This window comes from Papio anubis, chromosome 5, assembly GCF_008728515.1.
Source record: "Papio anubis isolate 15944 chromosome 5, Panubis1.0, whole genome shotgun sequence".
NCBI lineage: Eukaryota > Metazoa > Chordata > Mammalia > Primates > Cercopithecidae > Papio > Papio anubis.
The window spans coordinates 72,720,777-72,741,030 of record NC_044980.1 but is presented as its reverse complement, the minus strand read 5'-3'; the positions used below and the strand labels follow the sequence as shown (position 1 = coordinate 72,741,030).

General features: G+C 41.2%; 1 protein-coding gene across 1 annotated transcript in view; it reads right to left on the bottom strand.

Moving 5' to 3' along the window:
• Window positions 1-20,254, bottom strand: part of CMYA5 (cardiomyopathy associated 5) — a 103,885-nt gene that overhangs the window by 17,880 nt on the left and 65,751 nt on the right. The window contains exons 7-9 of the mRNA XM_031666273.1: window positions 16,451-16,600; window positions 13,400-13,546; window positions 12,110-12,257 (exon numbers count right to left, since the gene is read on the bottom strand). Coding sequence (XP_031522133.1) covers window positions 12,110-12,257; window positions 13,400-13,546; window positions 16,451-16,600 — 445 coding nt within the window. The remainder of the gene's footprint in view (window positions 1-12,109; window positions 12,258-13,399; window positions 13,547-16,450; window positions 16,601-20,254) is intronic.

Sequence of the window (20,254 nt, the reverse complement as noted above, 5' to 3'; positions counted from 1 at the left end):
CAACTAGGAGGTGTATGATAATTTAAATGATCAAAGTCAAATAAGGGTCATTTGGGAAGAAAGATTTCATTTAGGAAAAGGCAAATGCCAAGATACTGGGTGCAATGGAGAATCATCTTCACAAAACTCCCTCTCCCAAAGGCTCCCTACAGAGGGATATGACAACTGGGTCGGGAAAACAATTTCACATACAGATTGGCGACTAGCTTTTAATTACTCAATGAGAATTTTGGCCCAATCATGTCAATCACCCTCCTATCAACCTGGGAAGAAGCAAGGAGCAGGAATGACTGCCTCCTTTAGCCACAGGGTGCAAGGAAGCTCCAATCTCTTGCTGTTGACCACTGGTCAGTCATCACCTATCCATCTGAAGGCTTAGGAAGAAAGATTGAAAGAAAAGAAAAATGTTGGGATTCCTCACTCTGCACTAAGTTCATTAGGAAACTTACCCTTATTTGTCCTTATTCTACAGACAGAGCAGTGGGTGTCCCCAGCTGAAGACACCCACATATGACAGGCAATTCTGTTCCTGCTCCACCAGGTGGGGCCCCAAAACCTGGAAGAAGGAGGAATATGAGCTCACAGGCTCAGCACCCTGAGCCCAACTCCCTGGAAATGCTTGCCCTGGAGGATGGCCCCGGGAGGGTCTCCCCAGCCCATAGTCTCAGCCAGGGCCAGGGAGCAGGAGACTCACTCCCAGCTACTTTCTGGCGTATTGACTCTCACAGATTTGTCATTCAATACACGGCTTCTCTCGCTGCAGCCCACACATCTAATCCCTGTACTATATTTCTCTCAGTTTTCCCTCCTCCACCCACACTTCTTCTGACTTCTCTCCACACAGGAGAGACAGAACAGCTGAGGAAACAGCAGAACGGTGGAAAATTTTTGAAAGTGTTTCGAGCCCACCCAACCTGAGGAGAGCATTCAAAGAAAAACAGGAAGAGGGTGAGTAGGAGCTCCCTCAGCCCCCGCGCACAAGCCGGGGATTGTCACTCCCGCCTACCCCAAACCCAACAGGGGCCGACTGCTGGGACCGAGCCTCGGTGCCCACACGCAAAAATATGCAAATGTTTTCTGTGAGGATTATGGAATGGAGGCAATTGCTCAGCTATTTCAGACACTGCGTCATGGAACTTGGGGGCACAGTAGGCTCATTCCATTCAAACACCCACCATAAAAGTTCAACTAGCACCTTTGGTCTTAAATTGGAATCGCCAGAGGCCATCATACCTGGGGAAGGACTGCAGGTCTGAAGATGGACGTGTTTCTGTTCTGGCAACCAAAATTAGATTCGCCAATCTAGAGGACAACCAATGCCCTCTCTCCATGTGTGCGTGTGATTTAATATTACTCATCTTTTTTTGCCTTTTTGTTTTTCATTTCCTTTCAACTTGTCTTCCTACACCATACCAGAGCTTTGAAGCCTGCTTGCTTTATCACGGCTTGGGGGTGGGAAAGACATGTGAACTCATTTAGCTCTTGTTCCCTGTCTTGTTTGCTGGTGATCCAGCCAGTTAGATGACTTGAAGTGGGCAAGGACAGAAAGAGATTGGCTAATCCCATTCATTCATTCATTCATTCACTCATTCGTGAAACAGACCCTTATTGAGTATCTACACAGGTAAGTCCCCCATTCGTACCCCGTTTATGGTCCAGCCTCAGTTAAACTAAGCCACAACAAATGGAAGTAATCTTTGATCCCCCTAATTTCCCTCAGGGACCTCTGGATCAATTTTTGGATCTAGTTTAGTACTATAGAGTTTTTGCATGAAATCCAGAACCTATGTAAAGGTTATATAACCAATGGATAAATAAGCTTGTAAAGTCCTTCCCTATGAGTGACCCATGGGAAGGTTTCCAGTCCACAGATTAGACTAGTCCTATCTCCTGGTTAAGTATTCAAGCACTACAAATCATTCATTCATCCATTCTTCTTTACTTTGCTGGCACGATTTATTTTTTTCCCTGTTTTAAATAAGAGATTATCCTCAAAGCTAGACAAACATTTTTACTAATCAGTGTTATGTGTTTGATGCTAGTTGATATTTACTCATTCCAGTAACACATATTTATTGAGTAGCTACAATATACCAGGCACTGTCATAGGCACTGAGATGACAACTTCACACAATGATCCCTTCGTGGAATCAACAAAGGAGTGAGATCAAACGAATCTTGGCTTGCTGTTCTTTCTCAGAGACAAAGTAACTTTATCCATTGCTGTGCAGAGAATCAGAGTGAAAAACGGGGTTCTAATACAATGGACAAAAAGGAGGAATTGTTTGCATTTTTTGACTAGAGATGATCCAAGTTTTGAGCTTCTTTATATATCAGTTCCACTGTAAGACTTGTTCTCCACAGCTGACATCTTAGAGATTGAACTACATAGATCGCAGTTAAATAGTTAATGTTTTACAGAATTTTGAAGCATCGGACTGTGTAAAGAATGTTTTAAAGTTGGTTGTGAAAACCAGATGGTCAAAAGAACCACAACACATGGCCACTCCCAAAGAGCAGAACTTTCCTTCCGTCTTGAACTTTTACATTAAAGAACCAAAGAGATAAAAATTAGTTTTGCAGTCCTGGGACTCTGAGATTAAAGATTAATTATTTCAGTCTGTTGATGCCAACCTAGGGAATAAGACATTGAGGCCTGTATTGATGGGGGATGGCTCTGATGTGGTGTGTCAGCAGTAGACTTAGCAAATGAACAGGGTAGTAATTTGTGGCCAATAAATTTTTTCCTGCTTCAAAAAATTATCTATTGCCAGACTCAGCAGGGATCCAGAGGTTGGAGAGTCAAACCTGCGCTGTGGACTGAACATACCATTGCACTTCCTGTCACTGAGGGGCCTCTTAGTACCTAAATGGAAAACAATTCCATCTCCAACACAGCATTAAACTATCAGCAGGGTTTCCCATGTGGAATTTCCCTTTATTTCTAAATTTACTGGACTATAACCACTCAATAGCAAAGAACTCCTTGTATTGTTCTATAACTACTATAAATTTTTGCTTAGACGGCCCCTAATATGTTCGCCTGCAACAAGAAAAATAAAAATGAATCGATTGGCAAGATCTCAAACAGAATAAGCTAATGACAAGCCTTATGTTTTAATAAGCTCGATGTTGGTCTTAATGAAATTGGTGGATGGTCTTTTTTCTCCTACATATGGAACTGTCATTGGTTTCTTTGGCTTTTGCGAGGGATTTTTTGAAATGCATTGTTGTTATCAGAAGGAGTCTTTTCTTTTTTTTTTTTTTTTTTTTTTTTTCATTGCAAGGGCCCTAGGATAATCAGGGAAGGGAAAAACATTAATGAGAGGGGATTTGAATGGTAGTGCCTTCTCTCTTCATATCTATGTTTTTCATGGGACAGAGACAACTAAGGATGCACAGTACCACCCAGTTGTCAGGCTATTGAGGGATGCCTCAGTCTATTCAGGACAGCAGTTTTAAAACTAGTGGAAAGAAGAAGACAGGCCTGGGTTTGAATCCTGACTCCATACCCTCACTCTATCATTTCATACTTTGGCCAGATTATTTAACCTTTCTGAGTCTGATTTAGTGGAGATCACTACCTGCCTCATAGGATTGCTGAGAAGGTTCACTGAGAGTAGGCAAGTTCCTAGCCAGCTGAAGGCCCTCAGGGGAACGCCATCCCCCCATCCCTTCTCCCTGTAGCCATATTTATGAGATGACATCACTGTTCCTTAGTGAGACGGCTACTAGGTCTCAGGGTTTCCAGATTTCTGCTGATTTAAGTATTCAACTGTGCTGATGTGATTTATGCAAATGCCAGCTGGGGACGGATGCCATAAAGGGAATGAGTCATTTCAGAGCCTTCATTAGCAGGCTCATCTTGCCTCTGAAAGAGCTGGGTTTTCCTTACTGATGGTAGAAAATGGTGGGAGAGATTACTCTGGGACTCCGGCACTCCTGATACAGGGTTGTTCTCATATAGCATCAATGAATTTTCACAGTTAAGGTCCAGGTCTCCCCTAAGTGACGTAAAGCAAGGGTTAACAGCTTAGACTTCGAAATCTGACAAAATGAGGTTTAAATCCTGACTGCTAATATAAGCTGAGTAGCCTCTAAAGTGTCTGTTTTATCTTAGAGTTTTTGTGAGGATTAAATGAGGCAACATACCTAAAGTACTTGGGATAGTGATTGGCACATAGTAAATGCTGAATAAAAGTCTGTGTTTTTGTTTGTTTTTTTTTTCTCTCTCCCTCTGTTTTGGCCAGACTTCACCTCTCAGCTATTTTCTAATACCGAAGCCCGCCTTCCAGCAGTTGGCACATTAAAAGAGATGTTGTTTCTTGAACATTTATTATGTTTACACTTCTGTTTAAATGCCTACATCCCACCAAAACCTCCCCACCCGATATTAATTCATTCTTTGATCATTATTTTGTGAAGCCTGTCTTCCACTTGAAAGAAACTATCATCATTGCTCAATCATATAAAATTTCACATCATAACTAAATAAATAGTTGTTGATCATGAAGATAAACAAGAGCTTAAATAATACACTTTATTTAAAGCTGTCCAGAGGTGGCTGGCAAGATGGCTGAATAGGAACAGCTCCAGTCTGCGGCTCCCAGCGAGATCAATGTAGAAGGCAGGTGATTTCTGCATTTCCAACTGAGGTACCCAGTTCATCTCACTGGGACTGGTTAGAGAGTGGGTGCAGCCCATGGAGAGCAAGCAGAAGTAGGGTCACCTGGGAAGTGCAAGGAGTTGAGGAACCCTCCCTTAGCCAAGGGAAGCCATAAGGAATAGTGCATTCCAGCCCAGATACTATGCTTTTCCCATGGTCTTCACAACCCACAGACCAGGAGATTCTCTTGGGTGCCTACACCACCAGAGCCCTGGGTTTCAAGCACAAAACTGGGTGGCCATTTGGGCAGGCACTGAGCTAGCTGCAGGAGTTTTTTTCATACTCCAGTGGCTCCTGGAACACCAGCGAGACAGAACCATTCACTCCCCTGGAAAGGGGGCTAAAGCCAGGGAGCCAAGTGGTCTAGCTCAGTGGATCCCACCCCAAAGGAGCCCAGCAAGCTAAGATCCACTGGCTTGAAATTCTCGATGGCAGAACAGCAGTCTGAAGTCGATCTGGAATGCTTGAGCTTGATGTGGGGAGGGGCGTCCACCATTACTGAGGCTTGGGTAGGTGGTTTTCCCCTCACAGTGTAAACAAAGCTGCCAGGAAGTTCAAACTGGGTGGAGCCCACCGCAGCTCAGCAAAGCCACTCTAGCCAGACTCCCTCTCTAGATTCCTCCTCTCTTGGTAGGGCATCTCTGAAAGAAAGGGAGCAGCCCCAGTCAGGGGCTTATAGATAAAACTCTCATTTCCCTGGAATAGAGCACTTGGGGGAAGGGGCGGTTGTGGGCACAGCTTCAGCAGACTTAAACATTCCTGCCTGCCAGCTCTGAAGAGAGCAACAGATCTCCCAGCACAGCACTCAAGCTCTGCTAAGGGACAGACTGCCTTCTCAAGTGGGTCCCTGACCCCCATGCTTCCTGACTTGGGATACACTTCCCAGCAGGGGTCTATAGACACCTCATGCAGGAGAGCTCCAGCTGGCATCTGGTGGGTGTCCCTATGGGATGAAGCTTCCAGAGGAAGGAACAGGCAGCAATCTTTGCTGTTCTGTAGCCTCTGCTGGTGATACCCAGGCAAACAGGGTCTGGAGTGGACCTCCAGCAAACTCCAGTAGACCTGCATCAGAGAGGCCTGACTGTTAGAAGGAAAACTAACAAATAGAAAAGAATAGCATCAACATCAACAAAAAGGACGTCCACACAGAAACCCCATCTGAAGGTCACCAACATCAAAGACCAAAGGTAGATAAATTCATGAAGATGAGGGAAACACCAGTGCAAAGCAAAGAGGCTGAAAATTCCAAAAACCAGAACAGCTCTTCTCCTTTAAAGGATCATAAGTCCTCACCAGCAAGGGAACAAAACTGGATAGAAAATGAGTTTGACTAATTGACAGATGTCGGCTTCAGAAAGTGTGTTATAACAAACTCCTCTGAGCTCAAAGAACATGTTCTAACCCAATGCAAGGAAGCTAAGAACCTTGAAAAAAGGTTAGAGGAATTGCTAACTAGAATTACCAGTTTTGAGAAGAACATAAATGGCCTGATGGACCTGAAAAACACAGCACAAGAACTTCATGAAGCATACACAAGTATCAATAGCCAAATTAATCAAGCGGAAGAAAGGATATCAGAGATTGAAGATCAACTTAATGAAATAAAGCACGAGGACAAGATTAGAGGGAAAAAAAATGAAAAGGAACAAACAAAGCCTCCAAGAAATATGGGACTATGTGAAAAGACCAAACCTATGTTTGATTGGTGAACCTGAAAGTGATGGAAAGAATGGAACCAAGTTGGAAAACACTCTTCAGGATATTATCCAGGAGAACTTCTGCAACCTAGCAAGACAGGACAACACTCAAATTCAGGAAATACAGAGAACACCACAAAGATACTCCTTGAGAAGAGCAACCCCAAGACACATAATTGTCAGATTCACCAAGGCTGAAATGAAGGAAACAATGTTAAGGACAGCCAGAGAGAAAGGTCAGGTTGCCCACAGAGGGAAGCCCATCAGACTAACAGCAGATCTCTTAGCAGAAACCCTACAAGCCAAGGGGGCCAATATTCAACATTCTTAAAGAAAATAATTTTCAACCCAGAATTTCATATCCAACCAAACTAAGCTTCATAAGTGAAGGAGAAATAAAATCCTTTCCAGACAAGCAAATGCTGTTTGTCACCACCAGGCCTGCCTTACAAGAGCTCCTGAAGGAAGCACTAAATATGGAAAGGAAAAACCGGTACCAGCCACTGCAAAGACATACCAAACTGTAAAGACCATCAACACTATAAAGAAACTACCTCAACCAACGGGCAAAAGAACCAGCTGGCATCATAATGACAGGATCAAATTCACACATAACAATATTAACCTTAAATGTAAACAGGCTAAATGCCCCAGTTAAAAGACACAGACTGGCACATTGGATAAAGAGTCAAGACCCATTGATGTGCTGTATTCAGGAGACCATCTCACACGCAAAGACACACATAGGCTCAAAATAAAGGGATGGAGGAATATTTACCAAGCAAATGGAAAGCAAAAACAAAACAAAACAAAACAAAAAAACAAAAAGCAGGGATTGCCATCCTAGTCTCTGATAACACAGACTTGAAACCAACAAAGATCAAAAAAGACAAAGAAGGGCATTACATAATGGCAAAGGGATCAGTGCAACAAGAAGAGCTAACTACCCTAAATATATATGCACCCAGTATATGAGCACCCAGATTCATAAAGCAAGTTCTTAGAGACCTACAAAGAGACTTAGACTCCCACACGATAATAGTGGGAGACTTTAATACCCCACTGTCAATATTAAACAGATCAATGAAACAGAAAATTAACAAGGATATTCAGGACTTAAACTCAGTTCTGGACCAAGTGGACCTAATAGACATCTACAGAACTCTCCACCCCAAATCAACAGAACATACATTCTTCTTAGCACTACACTGCACTTATTCTAAAATTGACCACATAATTGGAAGTAAAACACTCCTCAGCAAATGTAAAAGAATGGAAATCATAACAAACAGTCTCTCAGACCACAGTGCAATCAAATTAGAATTCAGGATTAAGAAACTCACTCAAAACCACACAACTGCATGGAAACTAAACAACCTGCTCCTGAATAGCTACTGGGTAAATAATGAAATTAAGTTAGAAATAAATAACTTCTTTGAAACCAATGAGAACAAAGACACAATGTACCAGAATCTCTGGGACACAGCTAAAGCAGTGTTTAGAGGGAAATTTACAGCACTAAATGCCCACAAGAGAAAGTGGGAAAGATCTAAAACTGACACCCTAACATCACAATTAAAAGAACAAGAGAAGCAAGAGCAAACAAATTCAAAAGCTAGCAGAAGGCAAGAAATAACTAAGATCAGAGCAGAACTGAATGAGATAGAGACATTAAAAAAACCCTTCAAAAAAATCAATGAATCCAGGATCTGGTCTTTTTCGAAAGGTTAACAAAATAGACCACTAGCCAGACTAATAAAGAAGAAAAGAGACAAGAATCAAATAGACACAATAAAAAATGATAAAGGGGATATCACCACTGATCCCACAGAAATACAAATTACCATCAGAGAATACTATACACACCTCTACGCAAATAAACTAGAAAATCTAGAAGAAATGGATAAATTCCTGGACACATACACCCTCCCATGACTAAACCAGGAAGAAGTCAAATCCCTGAATAGACCAATAACAAGTTCTGAAATTGAGACAGCAATGAATATACTACCAACCAAAAAAAGCCCAGGACCAGACAGATTCACAGGAGAATTCTACCAGAGGTAGAAAGAAGAGATGGTACCATTCCTTCTGAAACTATTCCAAACAACAGAAAAAGAGGGACTCCTCCCTAACTCATTTTATGAGGCCAGCATCATCCTGATACCAAAACCTGGCAGAGATACATCAAAAAAAGAAAATTTCAGGTCAATATCCCTGATGAACATCTATGCAAAAATCCTCAATAAAATACTGGCAAACCGAATCTGGCAGCACATCAAAAAGCTTATCCACCATGATCAAGTCAGCTTCATTCCTGGGATGCAGGGCTGATTCAAAATATGCAAATCAATAAACATAATCCATCACATAAACAGAACCAATGACATTAACCACATGATTATCTCAATAGATGCAGAAAAGGCCTTCAATAAAATTCAACACCCCTTCATGCTAAAAACTCTCAATAAACTAGGCATTCATGGAATGTATCTCAAAATAATAAGAGCTATTTACGACAAACCCACAGCCAATATCATACTGAATGAGCAAAAGCTAGAAGCACCAGGCACGGTGGCTCATGCCTGTAATCACAGCACTTTGGGAGGCCAAGGAGGTCGGATCACAAGGTTAGGAGATTGAGACCATCCTGGCTAACATGGTGAAACCCCGTCTCTACTAAAAATACACAAAAAAATTAGCGGGGCTTGGTGGCATGCACCTGTAATCCCAGCTACTCAGGAGGCTGAGGCAGAAGAATCGCTTGAACCTGGGAGGCAGAGGTTGCAATGAGCCGAGATTGCACCACTGCACTCCAGCTTGGGTGACAGAGCGAGACTCCGTCTCAAAAATAAAAAAAATAAACTGGAAACATTCCCTTTGAAAACCCCCACAAGACAAGGATGCCCTCTCTCACCACTCCTATTCAACATAGTATTGGAAGTTCTGGCCAGGGCAATCAGGCAAGAGAAAGAAAAAAAGGTACTCAAACAGGAAGAGAGGAAGTTAAATTGTCTGTGTTTGCAGATGACACGATTGTATATTTAGAAAACCCCCTCATCTCAGCCTAAAATCTCCTTAAGCTGATAAGCAACTTCAGCAAAGTCTCAGGATACAAAATCACTGTGCAAAAATCACAAGCATTCCTATACAACAATAATAGACCAACAGAGAGCCAAATCATGAGTGAATGCCCATTCACAATTGCTACAAAGAGAATTAAATACCTAGGAATACAACTTACAAGGGATATGAGGGACCTCTTCAAGGAGAACTACAAACCACTGCTCAAGGAAATAAGAAAGAACACAAACAAATGGAAAAACATTCCATGCTCATGGATAGGTAGAATCAGTATCATGAAAATGGCCATACTGCCCAAAGTAATTTATAGATTCAATGCTATCCCCACCAAGCTACCATTGACTTTCTTCACAGAATTAGGAAAAACTACTTCAAATTTCATATGGAACCAAAAAAGAGCCTGCATAGCCAAGACAATCCTAAGTAAAAAGAACAAAGCTGGAGGCATCACGGTACCTGACTGCAAACTATACTACAAGGCTACAGTAACCAAAACAGCATGGTACTGGTACCTAAACAGATATGTAGACCAATGGAACAAAACAGAGGCCTCAGAAATAACACCACACATCTACAACCATCTGATCTTTAACAAACCTGACAAGAACAAGCAATGGGGAAAGGATTCCCTATTGAATAAATGGTGTTGGAAAAACTGGCTAGCCATATGCAGAAAACTGAAACTGGACCCCTTCCTTACAGCTTATACGAAAATTAACTCAAGATGGATTAAAGACTTAAACATAAGAACTAAAACCATAAAAACCCTAGAAGAAAACCTAGGCAATACCATTCAGGACATAGGCATGGGCAAAGACTTCATGACTAAAACACTAAAAGCAATGGCAACAAAAGCCAAAATCCACAAATGGAATCTAATTAAACTAAAGAGCTTCTGCACAGCAAAAGAAACTATCATTAAAGTGAACAGGCAGCCTACAGAATGGCAGAAAATTTTTGCAATTTATCCATCTGACAAAGGGCTAATATCCAGCATCTACAAGGAACTTCAACAAATTTACAAGAAAAAAACAACCCCATCAAAAAGTGGGCAAAGGATATGAACAGACACTTCTCAAAAGAAGACATTTATGTGACCAAGAAACATATGAAAGAAAGCTCATCATCACTAGTCATTAGAGAAATGCAAATCAAAATCACGATGAGATACCATCTCACACCAGTTAGAATGGCAGTCATTAAAAAGTCAGGAAACAACAGATGCTGGAGAGGATGTGGAGAAACAGGAACACTTTTACACTGTCAGTGGGAGTGCAAATTAGTTCAACCATTGTGGAAGACAGTGTGGCGATTCCTCAAGGATCTAGAACCAGAAATACCATTTGACTCAGCAATCCCATTACTGGGTATATACCCAAAGGATTATAAATCATTCTACTATAAAGACACATGCACACGTATGTTTATTGCAGCACTCTTCACAATAGCAAAGACTTGGAACCAACCCAAATGATAGGCTGGATAAAGAAAATGTGGCACTTATACACCATGGAATACAATGCAGCCATAAAAAAGGATTGATTTCATGTCATTTGCAGGGACACAGATGAAGCTGGAAGCCATCATTCTCAGCAAACTAACACAGGAAGAGAAAACCAAACACCTCATGTTCTCACGCATAAGTGGGAGTTGAACAATGAGAACACATGCACACAGGTAGGGGAACATCACACACCGGGGCCTTTTTGGGGGGTGGAGGGGTAGGGGAGGGATAGAATGAGGAGAAATACCTAATATAGATGATGGGTTAGTGGGTGCAGCAAACCACCATGGCACGTGTATACCTCTGTAACAAACCTGCATGTTCTGCACATATATCCCAGAACTTAAAGTATAATAAAAAAAAAAGCTCTCTAGTTTCATACCATTATTCCTAAGTTCCATATCCTACCAAAGTAGTTTATCTCGATAAGCTTGGTTTCAAAGAAAAACTAAAAACCTCTCCATCAAAATATGAATATTAAGAATGATCTGAATATTCATCATGATACCTGAAGCTGCTCCACAGCAAGGAGGTGGGAGGCTAAGAAAACACCACCTCGGTAGATAAGTTAACATTTACAAAATGCCTAATGGATGCACAGCCGCTTATTGATGAATGTCAGCTTCAGTATCTTAGTGAGAGAGCGTCACATTTCTTTTTTCCTAGAAGAATATCTTTACATATTTCATGCTTTTGGAGAGGCAGGTATGTCTCCATGATAATATATATGTAATTAGCTCTTTTATGTTACCAATATATCATGGAGACATTCGGATTTACATTATACACAAGCTCACTATTAGTTTCCTGAGTTAGGTGGTACGGATTCTGATATAGCTAGTAAAAAACCCATAAAATATGCATAAATCCTGCCTAATGACTGAAGTTAAATATACCTCAAAGAATGTTCTATCATTAAAATTCACATACATTTTTCTTACAAGGGAGTTATTCTGCATTGTAGCATGTGTTTTATTACAAACTTGGAGTTCATTGATGAACCATGATAGAGCTGCAAATCAAGTCAGCGGCTTCATTAGCTCAGCAGGATTTTAGGCTACATTTCTCCCTTGGTGAGCAGAAGCCAGAGGGTAGTTTAGGGCCAGGAGCTTGGTTCCTGGGCTCTGGGCAGTCTCTCCCATGGAGAGGGCCCCTTACCTGAGGCCCTCGCCCTCAGAAGAGTGCTGTCTGCAGTACTCCAGAGTGTAGGTCTCCGTGTCCTCTGGGGTGGTGGGCCGCCATCGGATAGTCGCTGTGTTCCAACACACAGTACAGTCCTCAGCGCGGATCACAGGGGTGGAGGGTGCTGCAGAAAGAGAGTCAGGACAGTCGTGGAGGAATGCCAGCTTGCTTTCCTGGGATCTGAGAAGCACGTGGTCTTCCATGGCTTCAGCATGATTCTGTTTTTAATTTTTTTTTTATCAGAAAATGAATTCTGTTTTAAAAACCCAAAAGGGATCAAATATAGATGGTGAAGTCTCTCTCCCTTCTCTGCCTTCCACATTGCCCAGTTCTCACCCATCCCCAAACAGCCCCTAATAGTAGCTTCCTATAAATCCCACCAGACTTTCTTTATACATATACAAGCAAATCAAAATAAAGATTCTTTCCCCTGTCCCAGTACAAACAAGTTAGCGACGATCTTGTCCTCAGTAAGTGCTCAGTAGAGGCTTGTTTTAAAAGGCAAGAGGAAAGGATAAAGGGTAGGAGTAAACCATCTCTTCCCCTGAGGCAGGTTGCCATTATCTTAAAGGCAGTGCAGCCTTGGTTTAGGCTTCATACCCTGTGAAAAGATTTCATCCTGAGAATGCATTTACAGTTAAATACCACTGCTTAAAACCTTTTGGGGGTTCCCAGCACCCACACACAGCCCAAGCTTCTTACTTTGCAAACATGGCCTCTCTATGTTAGCCTTTCTCATCTTGTCTTTCCTTTGCTTAAGTCTAAGAAATAATACTAAACTTCTTAGAGTGTCCTGCACACTCCATACTGTTTCTCGCCTTGATGCCTCTGCTCATGTCTTTTTCAAGTGGAATATCCTTCTTTAACGCATTACTTCCTATTGATCCTTTAAAGCATTTTCTGCAGGCATCAGTTCTAGGAAGCAGTTCTGATCCTGCCCCTGCCCCAGGCCAACTTGAGTGCCCCTCTGGAGTGCTCTCATAATAACCTGTGTATATCTGGATATGGCCCTTACCACACATTTTCTATGATCTTCTGTTTTTCCATCTCCCCACCTGAGCATGAGCTTCTTGAGAACAGGACCCCCGTCTTATTCATCATTGTATAACCAGCACTTGGCACAACACTCAACACACAATAGGTGCTTAATAAACACTTACTGGCTGATCTCAAGAGTCCGGGAAGAATTGAGCTTTGTCTTCTGACACCCTTAGCATCCATAAGTGTTAACACTTATGCTAGCACCCTTAGCATCCATCTCCTTACCTGTCCTAAAGATTGCCCTTTCACTGGGCAGGCTACATCCAGTGAAGTTCACAGCCATCACCCACACTTGATAGCATCGGTCAGGTTCCAGATCTTCAAAAATGCAGTAGCTTTCTTTCACTGTCAGTCTGTATTCTTCTACCAACTCTAGCATAAGACACAATTAAAATCTAAGATGTCTTCCAAAGTTAATTAAAAGTTATAGTTATTGGAAAAAGTCATCTATGATTTTCTTTCAGTGGAAAACCCAAACTGATAACCTTACAGATACCATTATGTGAAAACCAGCTCCTTAGAATACATATGAAAGCAACAGCATTCTGAAAAGAGATACTTAGGATGACATAGTACTACTTGTTAACACTTATCAGGAAATAAGAGCATATTAGTAAGATTCTGAGCTTCATATACCACAATTAAAGTAACTTATTTCAGTAGCGAATATTAAAATTACATAAAGTATATGTTAGCTTAAATCTCAGTAACACATTCTCAAGAAAAACTTAAGAATCACTGCCAATATTTCAGAAGAGTGTGTCCTAAAAAAAGGACAACTTCATGGTTTTTAAACATCTTTACAGATTAGTAAACTATTTTGGTATTCAGTATGACCTTCCAGGTTTCAAATCCTGGTTCCTTCTCATGAATTCCAGAATTCTTTCCACTAGAGATTTCCACAATTTATAGAAATACTTAAATAACTTTGATAGGTCATAAGCTACTCTAAGAAGTAACTTTGTCCAATTAAGACATTTTTCTTCTAAAATTTTAAAAATTATTTTACTTTGAATATTTTAATAATAAACATTATTCAATATCATTCTGAACAAACCTACCAATTTGGGCCATTTGATTATTCTTACTGAAATTTTATCTCCTTTAAAACATATGGTTTTCTGTGTAAATTTTGCCTATGGTAATTTCAGTTATCTCCCTCTTATTACTCTTGAATGTCACATCTTCAAAACTTTTCCACGTAAGAACCCAGACTGTTTCTTTAGAAGAAAATCGGGAGCTCTTCAACTTAGCATGTCTCTCAACTGCCTCTCTCCTTTCCAATGAGCTGTACTTTCTGGACAGACAGTTCAGTTTAAAGAACGTCATAAGGACTTGTACACTGAAGAATATTTCCCCCATAACCCAGAATCTGTGTCTGTGTTTTCACTGGAATCATTCTTTTAGGCAAGGTCCTATGATACGGTTTGGTTCTGTGTCCCCACCCAGATCTCATGTTGAATTGTAATTCCCAGTATTGGAGGAAGAGCCTGGTGGGAGGTGATTGAATCATGGGGGTGGACTTCTCCCTTGTTCTTCTCATAAATGAGTTCTCAAGAGATCTGGTTGTCTGAAAGTGTGTAGCACCTCCTGCTTTATTCTCTCTCTCTTCCCTGCCAGCCATGGGAAGATGTGCTTGTTTCCCCTTCACCTTCTGCCATGATGCTAAGTTTCCTAAGGCTTCCCCTGCCATGCTTCCTGTACACCTTGTGGAACTGTGAGCCAGTTAAACCTCTTCTTCATAAATTGCCCAGTCCTAGGTATATCTTTATAGCAGTGTGAGCATGAACTAATACATCCTATTACCCTAGCACTCCCTTTAACAATGCACATAACATATGTGACTAGAGACCCTACTAAACATGGCACGGTATCACAGACTAGATTATCAGATTAGCTAACTGTTATTAACACAGTTCAGGGCACAGAAACAATGAGACACAGGATAGGGAAGTGTTTGGAGTAGGGGTGGGGAGGAAACCCACTAAAAAAAAAAGTACTCCAAGCAATAGCTATTTGATAAGAAGGGTCTCGGAGAGCCATGGTGTTTCAGAAAGCAGCTAGAAATAGATGGAGATGAAGTATGGTGTAAGAAAACACACACAGAGACACACAAACAAAAGAATAAACTTCAGAGCTTGAAAGATGTGTGTTTGACCCCTGCCCCTGTCATGTACAAGTTACAAGGCCTTGAGCAAACTACTTAACCTCACATCAGTTTTCTCACTTGCAAACAGGGATAGTAACATTTACTTGGTTGTGCTGTAACAGGCATGTGGAAATAGGTCAATAAAACACGAGTCATTACATTACAGATTTAGATTTAGCCAACTTTACAGCGTGCCTATAATTGCTTTTTTAAACTTTTTTCTAAATTAATTATCACATGACATTTCAAAAGACTTAAATATTAGTAATAGTATAATATATTACCATTCATTCCTGATTACAAATTGGGCACCTGACTGCCACATGCTCATCTGGTTTCCATAGTATGTGGGTCTGTCTTCAACAAGCAACACAGAACGGCAGCACTCCCAGCTCTGATTCATCAGGAAGCACAACCTCAAACTGCCTGGCTTCCAGGGCTTATGAGAAGTCCTTCTGAGCCGAGAGATACTTACAGAGGCTCAGCTGTAAGACATACCATCCATTCACCCTACTAAGCACTTTCATTTCTATCCACACATTAACTGGGGACACAGGAAGACTCCACCATACCTAGGCCCATGCCTTGGGAACTGTGAACACTGAATGAACCTTGTGGCTTGTTGGTGGCTTTTAGCAAAGACAGACCTGAGAAACTGCCACCCATGACATCTCATGCTTCATCTGCATTCAGACCATTGTGGATCACACTGTCCTCTCTATGGCTTCTTCCCTAAAAGTGGAACACGTGACACTTGTCTTTCAGGCTTTTGTACCGATTAAAACTTTATTTTCCTTGAAACTCTGGTATGTTATCTCCTTTCTGAAAATAAGAACCACTTCATTGTGCCTGTTATTCTGAGAGCTCAAAGCCAAATGTGAATCTCAATTACAATATTCGTGTTGACTATTATAATATGTATGCCATTTTGTTTTCCTTGATCTTGATTCCCAAATTTTGCTTCTGTAGTTATTATTTCATTATACGGTTGTTGGGGTTTTGTTGTTGTTTTGTAAGTGGCTATAAATGCTTTGTGGGAAGAGTCACAATACAGGTATATGTTTAAATACTTCACATGAAGATGCCTGAATATGCGTATGCATTTGTATTTGTGTTAGCAATCCTACCATTTACTTCTTGGTCATCTTGTGGCTCCTCCATGCAGTAAACCTGAAATGAATCAACGACATCATCCTTGTTCATGCTCCAATAAACTGCAATCGTCGTGCTGGTGGCAGAATTTGGTTCCTGAGGTTCTAATCTAGGAGGCTGTGGAACTGGAATATAAACAAGATTTATTGTAACTAATGCTGTTTTTATTAATTTGTGGGGCAAACGTTACTTATGCTTGTTGAAAAAAATTCAGACAATACAGAAATATATGGTATAAAAGTAGAAAGGCTTCCTTGTTTCCCCGAACTCCCAACCCCAATTATATTTTTTCATTTTCTAATTTTATTTATTTATTTATTTTTAAGACAGAGTCTCACTCTGTCATCCAGGCTGGAGTGCAGTGGCGCGATCTCAGCTCACCGCAACCTTTGCCTCCCAGGTTCAAGCGATTCTCCTGCCTCAGCCTCCCAAGTTGCCGGGATTACAGGTGCCCATCACCATGCCTGGCTAATTTTTGTATTTTTAGTAGAGACGGAGTTTTACCATCTTGGTTAGGATGGTCTCGAACTTCTGACCTCAGGTGAACTGCCCACCTCAGCCTCCCAAAGTGTTGGAATTACAGTCATGAGTCACTGCACCTGGCCAGTTTTCTTTTCTTTTATTTTTTGAGATGGAGTCTTGCTCTATCACCCACGCTGGAGTGCGGTGGTGCAATCTCAGCTCACTGCGACCTCTGCCTCCCGGATTCAAGCAATTCTCCTGCCTCAGTCTCCTGAGTAGCTGGGATTACAGGCATGCACCATCATACCTGGCTAATTTTTGTATTTTTAGTAGAGGTGGGGTTTCACTATGTTGGTCAGGCTGTTCTTGAACTCCTGGCCTCAAGGATTCCACCCACCTCAGCCTCCCAAAGTGCTGGGATTACAGGCGTGAGCCACCGTGGCAGCCATATTCTTTAGATGTAATTACTGTTGCAGTTGAATGTGTGTCCCTCCGCAATGTTTTCTATGCTTTTGTACATGTGCATATATATGATACACACAGAAATAAACAAAAATGTATTACAAAATGGGATCACTTGAGAATACTCTTCTATAGTCCTATAGTTGGAGCAATAAACTCATGTAGGTTAGAGGAGGCAACAATTGACTTGCTTATCCTTCAAAACAAAACACATGCTTTGCTAGATGACCAAGGTTGTATCATTCTGTATCAATATAGATTCTATATTCACCACAGAGGCAAATGAAACCCTTTAAAGATATCGTTGGTATGTGTTCTAGCCTGAAAAATACTTGCAAAAATAAAATATCAAAATACACTTTCTGAAACGACCATCCCATTTTGTCTTTCCTATATGGCTACGCCTATCAATTTTTAAATTATTAACTTTTTAAAAATTAAAGAAAATATAAAAACTATAGAAAAAGTAGCCTACTGATTCAGCGTACATTTTAGACATCTAGTATAACTCTGTTGTTCTGAATTTTACTGACAACAAAATCCTTGAATGTTTTCCTAGAAACTTGTGAAGTTCATGATTATGCATACAAACATTAATGGTATATGCAACGCCATAAATCAAGCTTCTATGCAATTCTCCCCCAAAACTTATGACACAAAATCTTTGAACATATTTTACAAATTAGAGAAAAAGATTATTCCCATAGTTGAAAAGATAGCATGCTTTTTTCTTTTTTTTTTGAGGTGGAGTCTTGCTCTGTCGCCCAGGCTAGAGTACAGTGGTGCGATCTTGGCTCACTGCAACCTCCACCTCCCAGGTTCAAGCAATCCTCCTGCCCCAGCCTCCCTGGTAGCTGAGATTACAGGAGCCCACCACCACGCCCAGCTCATTTTTTTTTGTATTTTTAGTAGACAGAGTTTCACCGTGTTGGCCAGGCTGGTCTCGAACTCCTTGACTTCAGGTGATCCGCTCGCCTCGGCCTCCCAAAGTGCTGGGATTACAGGCATGAGCCACCGCGCCCAGCCCAATAGCATGTTTTTACATTTATTTTTTGTGGTTATTTTTTTCCAGTCAACAATTTCCTGAGAGATAAGTTTACTGAAATATTAATAATACGGGCCAAATTTTATGAGATTACTTTACTAAAAGTGGACACCAAAGGAAAAGAAAACTAAAGGTCAGTTCAGCAAGAAGGTAAAAATGAGAAAAACATAAATGGTTCTAAAGAATGTAACAAAAAGAGACAAACTGGGAAGATGCAATAGCAATAAAGAGCTGAAGAAACACACAGTTGTGAAAAACGAGAAGCAGAAGGGGAGAAGGGTCAAGTTCATGGTCTTCAGTGCAGAGTGGCTGGCCCAAGGTCAAACACCAGATCCACCCCTGTGTTACCTTAGCCTCAGTTTCCCCATCTTTAAAATGAGAAAACATTTTAAAGCATTACCTCCCAGGAGCATTATAAGAAGCAAATAATATCTATCAAGTGCTTAGCAAAGTGGCTGACAGGTAACCAGCGCTAACATTCAGAAAGCAAAGGGGCCTTGGCAGGAGCATAGGAAACAGAGGGGCGAGGCAGGAAGCTCCTGAAGACGAGGGCTGAACGAGGGATCCACCATCTGGAAAGCCACAGAGGCCACAGAGGTAAGACCTGTGGAGCAAACTGCATGCTAAGGCAGAGGTCGCTGGTGAGAGCGCCTCCCCAGGGACTGATCACAGGTCAGAGACCCTCATACTGTCTTGGAATTTATTGCTTGTCTTCCCAGCAGGAAATGGATGTCACATTCTAAATGAGTCTGTCCAGATCAATGTAGTTCAGTAAATTTTCATGCTCCCCAGGTCTATAAAAGGACCAAGTGGAATGTTTCAACGATTGTCAATCATCTTTGAAGAAATATTTCAGAATTACTTGAGGCGTGAACAATGAAAATGCTCCCCCTTTTACCCTATGAATTATACGTGGAGCTGTATCTGCTTTTTAAAAATGAAAACATCTTTCACATTTCTCTCTCTCTTTCTCAGGTAAATTAACAAACTTAAAAACTGATTAATTGATCCAAGAAAATCACTTAATTTTAAAGAAAAAGCAAAGTACGTAAGTTAGAAATTTTGTTTTAATGTGCTCCTTCCCCCAAAAGCATTAAAGTTAAAACACCTTTTTTCAGAAACAGGAAATACTTTTACTTTTCAAAGAATTCTAAAATGAAAAGGGAATAAGAATATTCCATAGATATAATCTAATAATAATGGCTGAATTTACAATTCTTATGTGGTAGAACAATATCAGAGACCCGGAGCTTAGCAACTATGTTTACACTTTCACAGTAATAAACTTGAATAAGTGCGATGCCGGCCAGGCGCGGTGGCTCACGCCTGTAATCCCAGCACTTTGGGAGGCCGAGCAGGGCAGATCACTGGAGGTCAGAGGTAGAAGACCAACCTGGCCAATGGAGCAAAACCCCATGTCTACTAAAAATACAACAATTAGCTGGGCATGGTGATGCGTGCCTGTAATCCCAGGTACTGGGGAGGCTGAGGCATAAGAATGGCTTGAACCTGGGAGGCGGAGGTTGCAGTGAGCCGAGATGGTGCCACTGCACTTCAGCCTGGGCGACAGAGTGAGACTCTGTCTGAAAAAAAAAAAAAAGGTATGATACCAAAAAATACCAAAATGAAAGTTTAAGGCTTCATTATAAGAGGCTAAGGAATTGGGTAGGAGAATCACTCCTCTGCCTGATGAAATGTGCCCAAAAAGAGTCGCCACATTTGGGGAGTTAAGCATTAACCAAACTGGACTTCGGAATCTGTGGTCAGATACAGATTTCCACTCAACCTGGCCTTTGGAACGTCCTCAGGA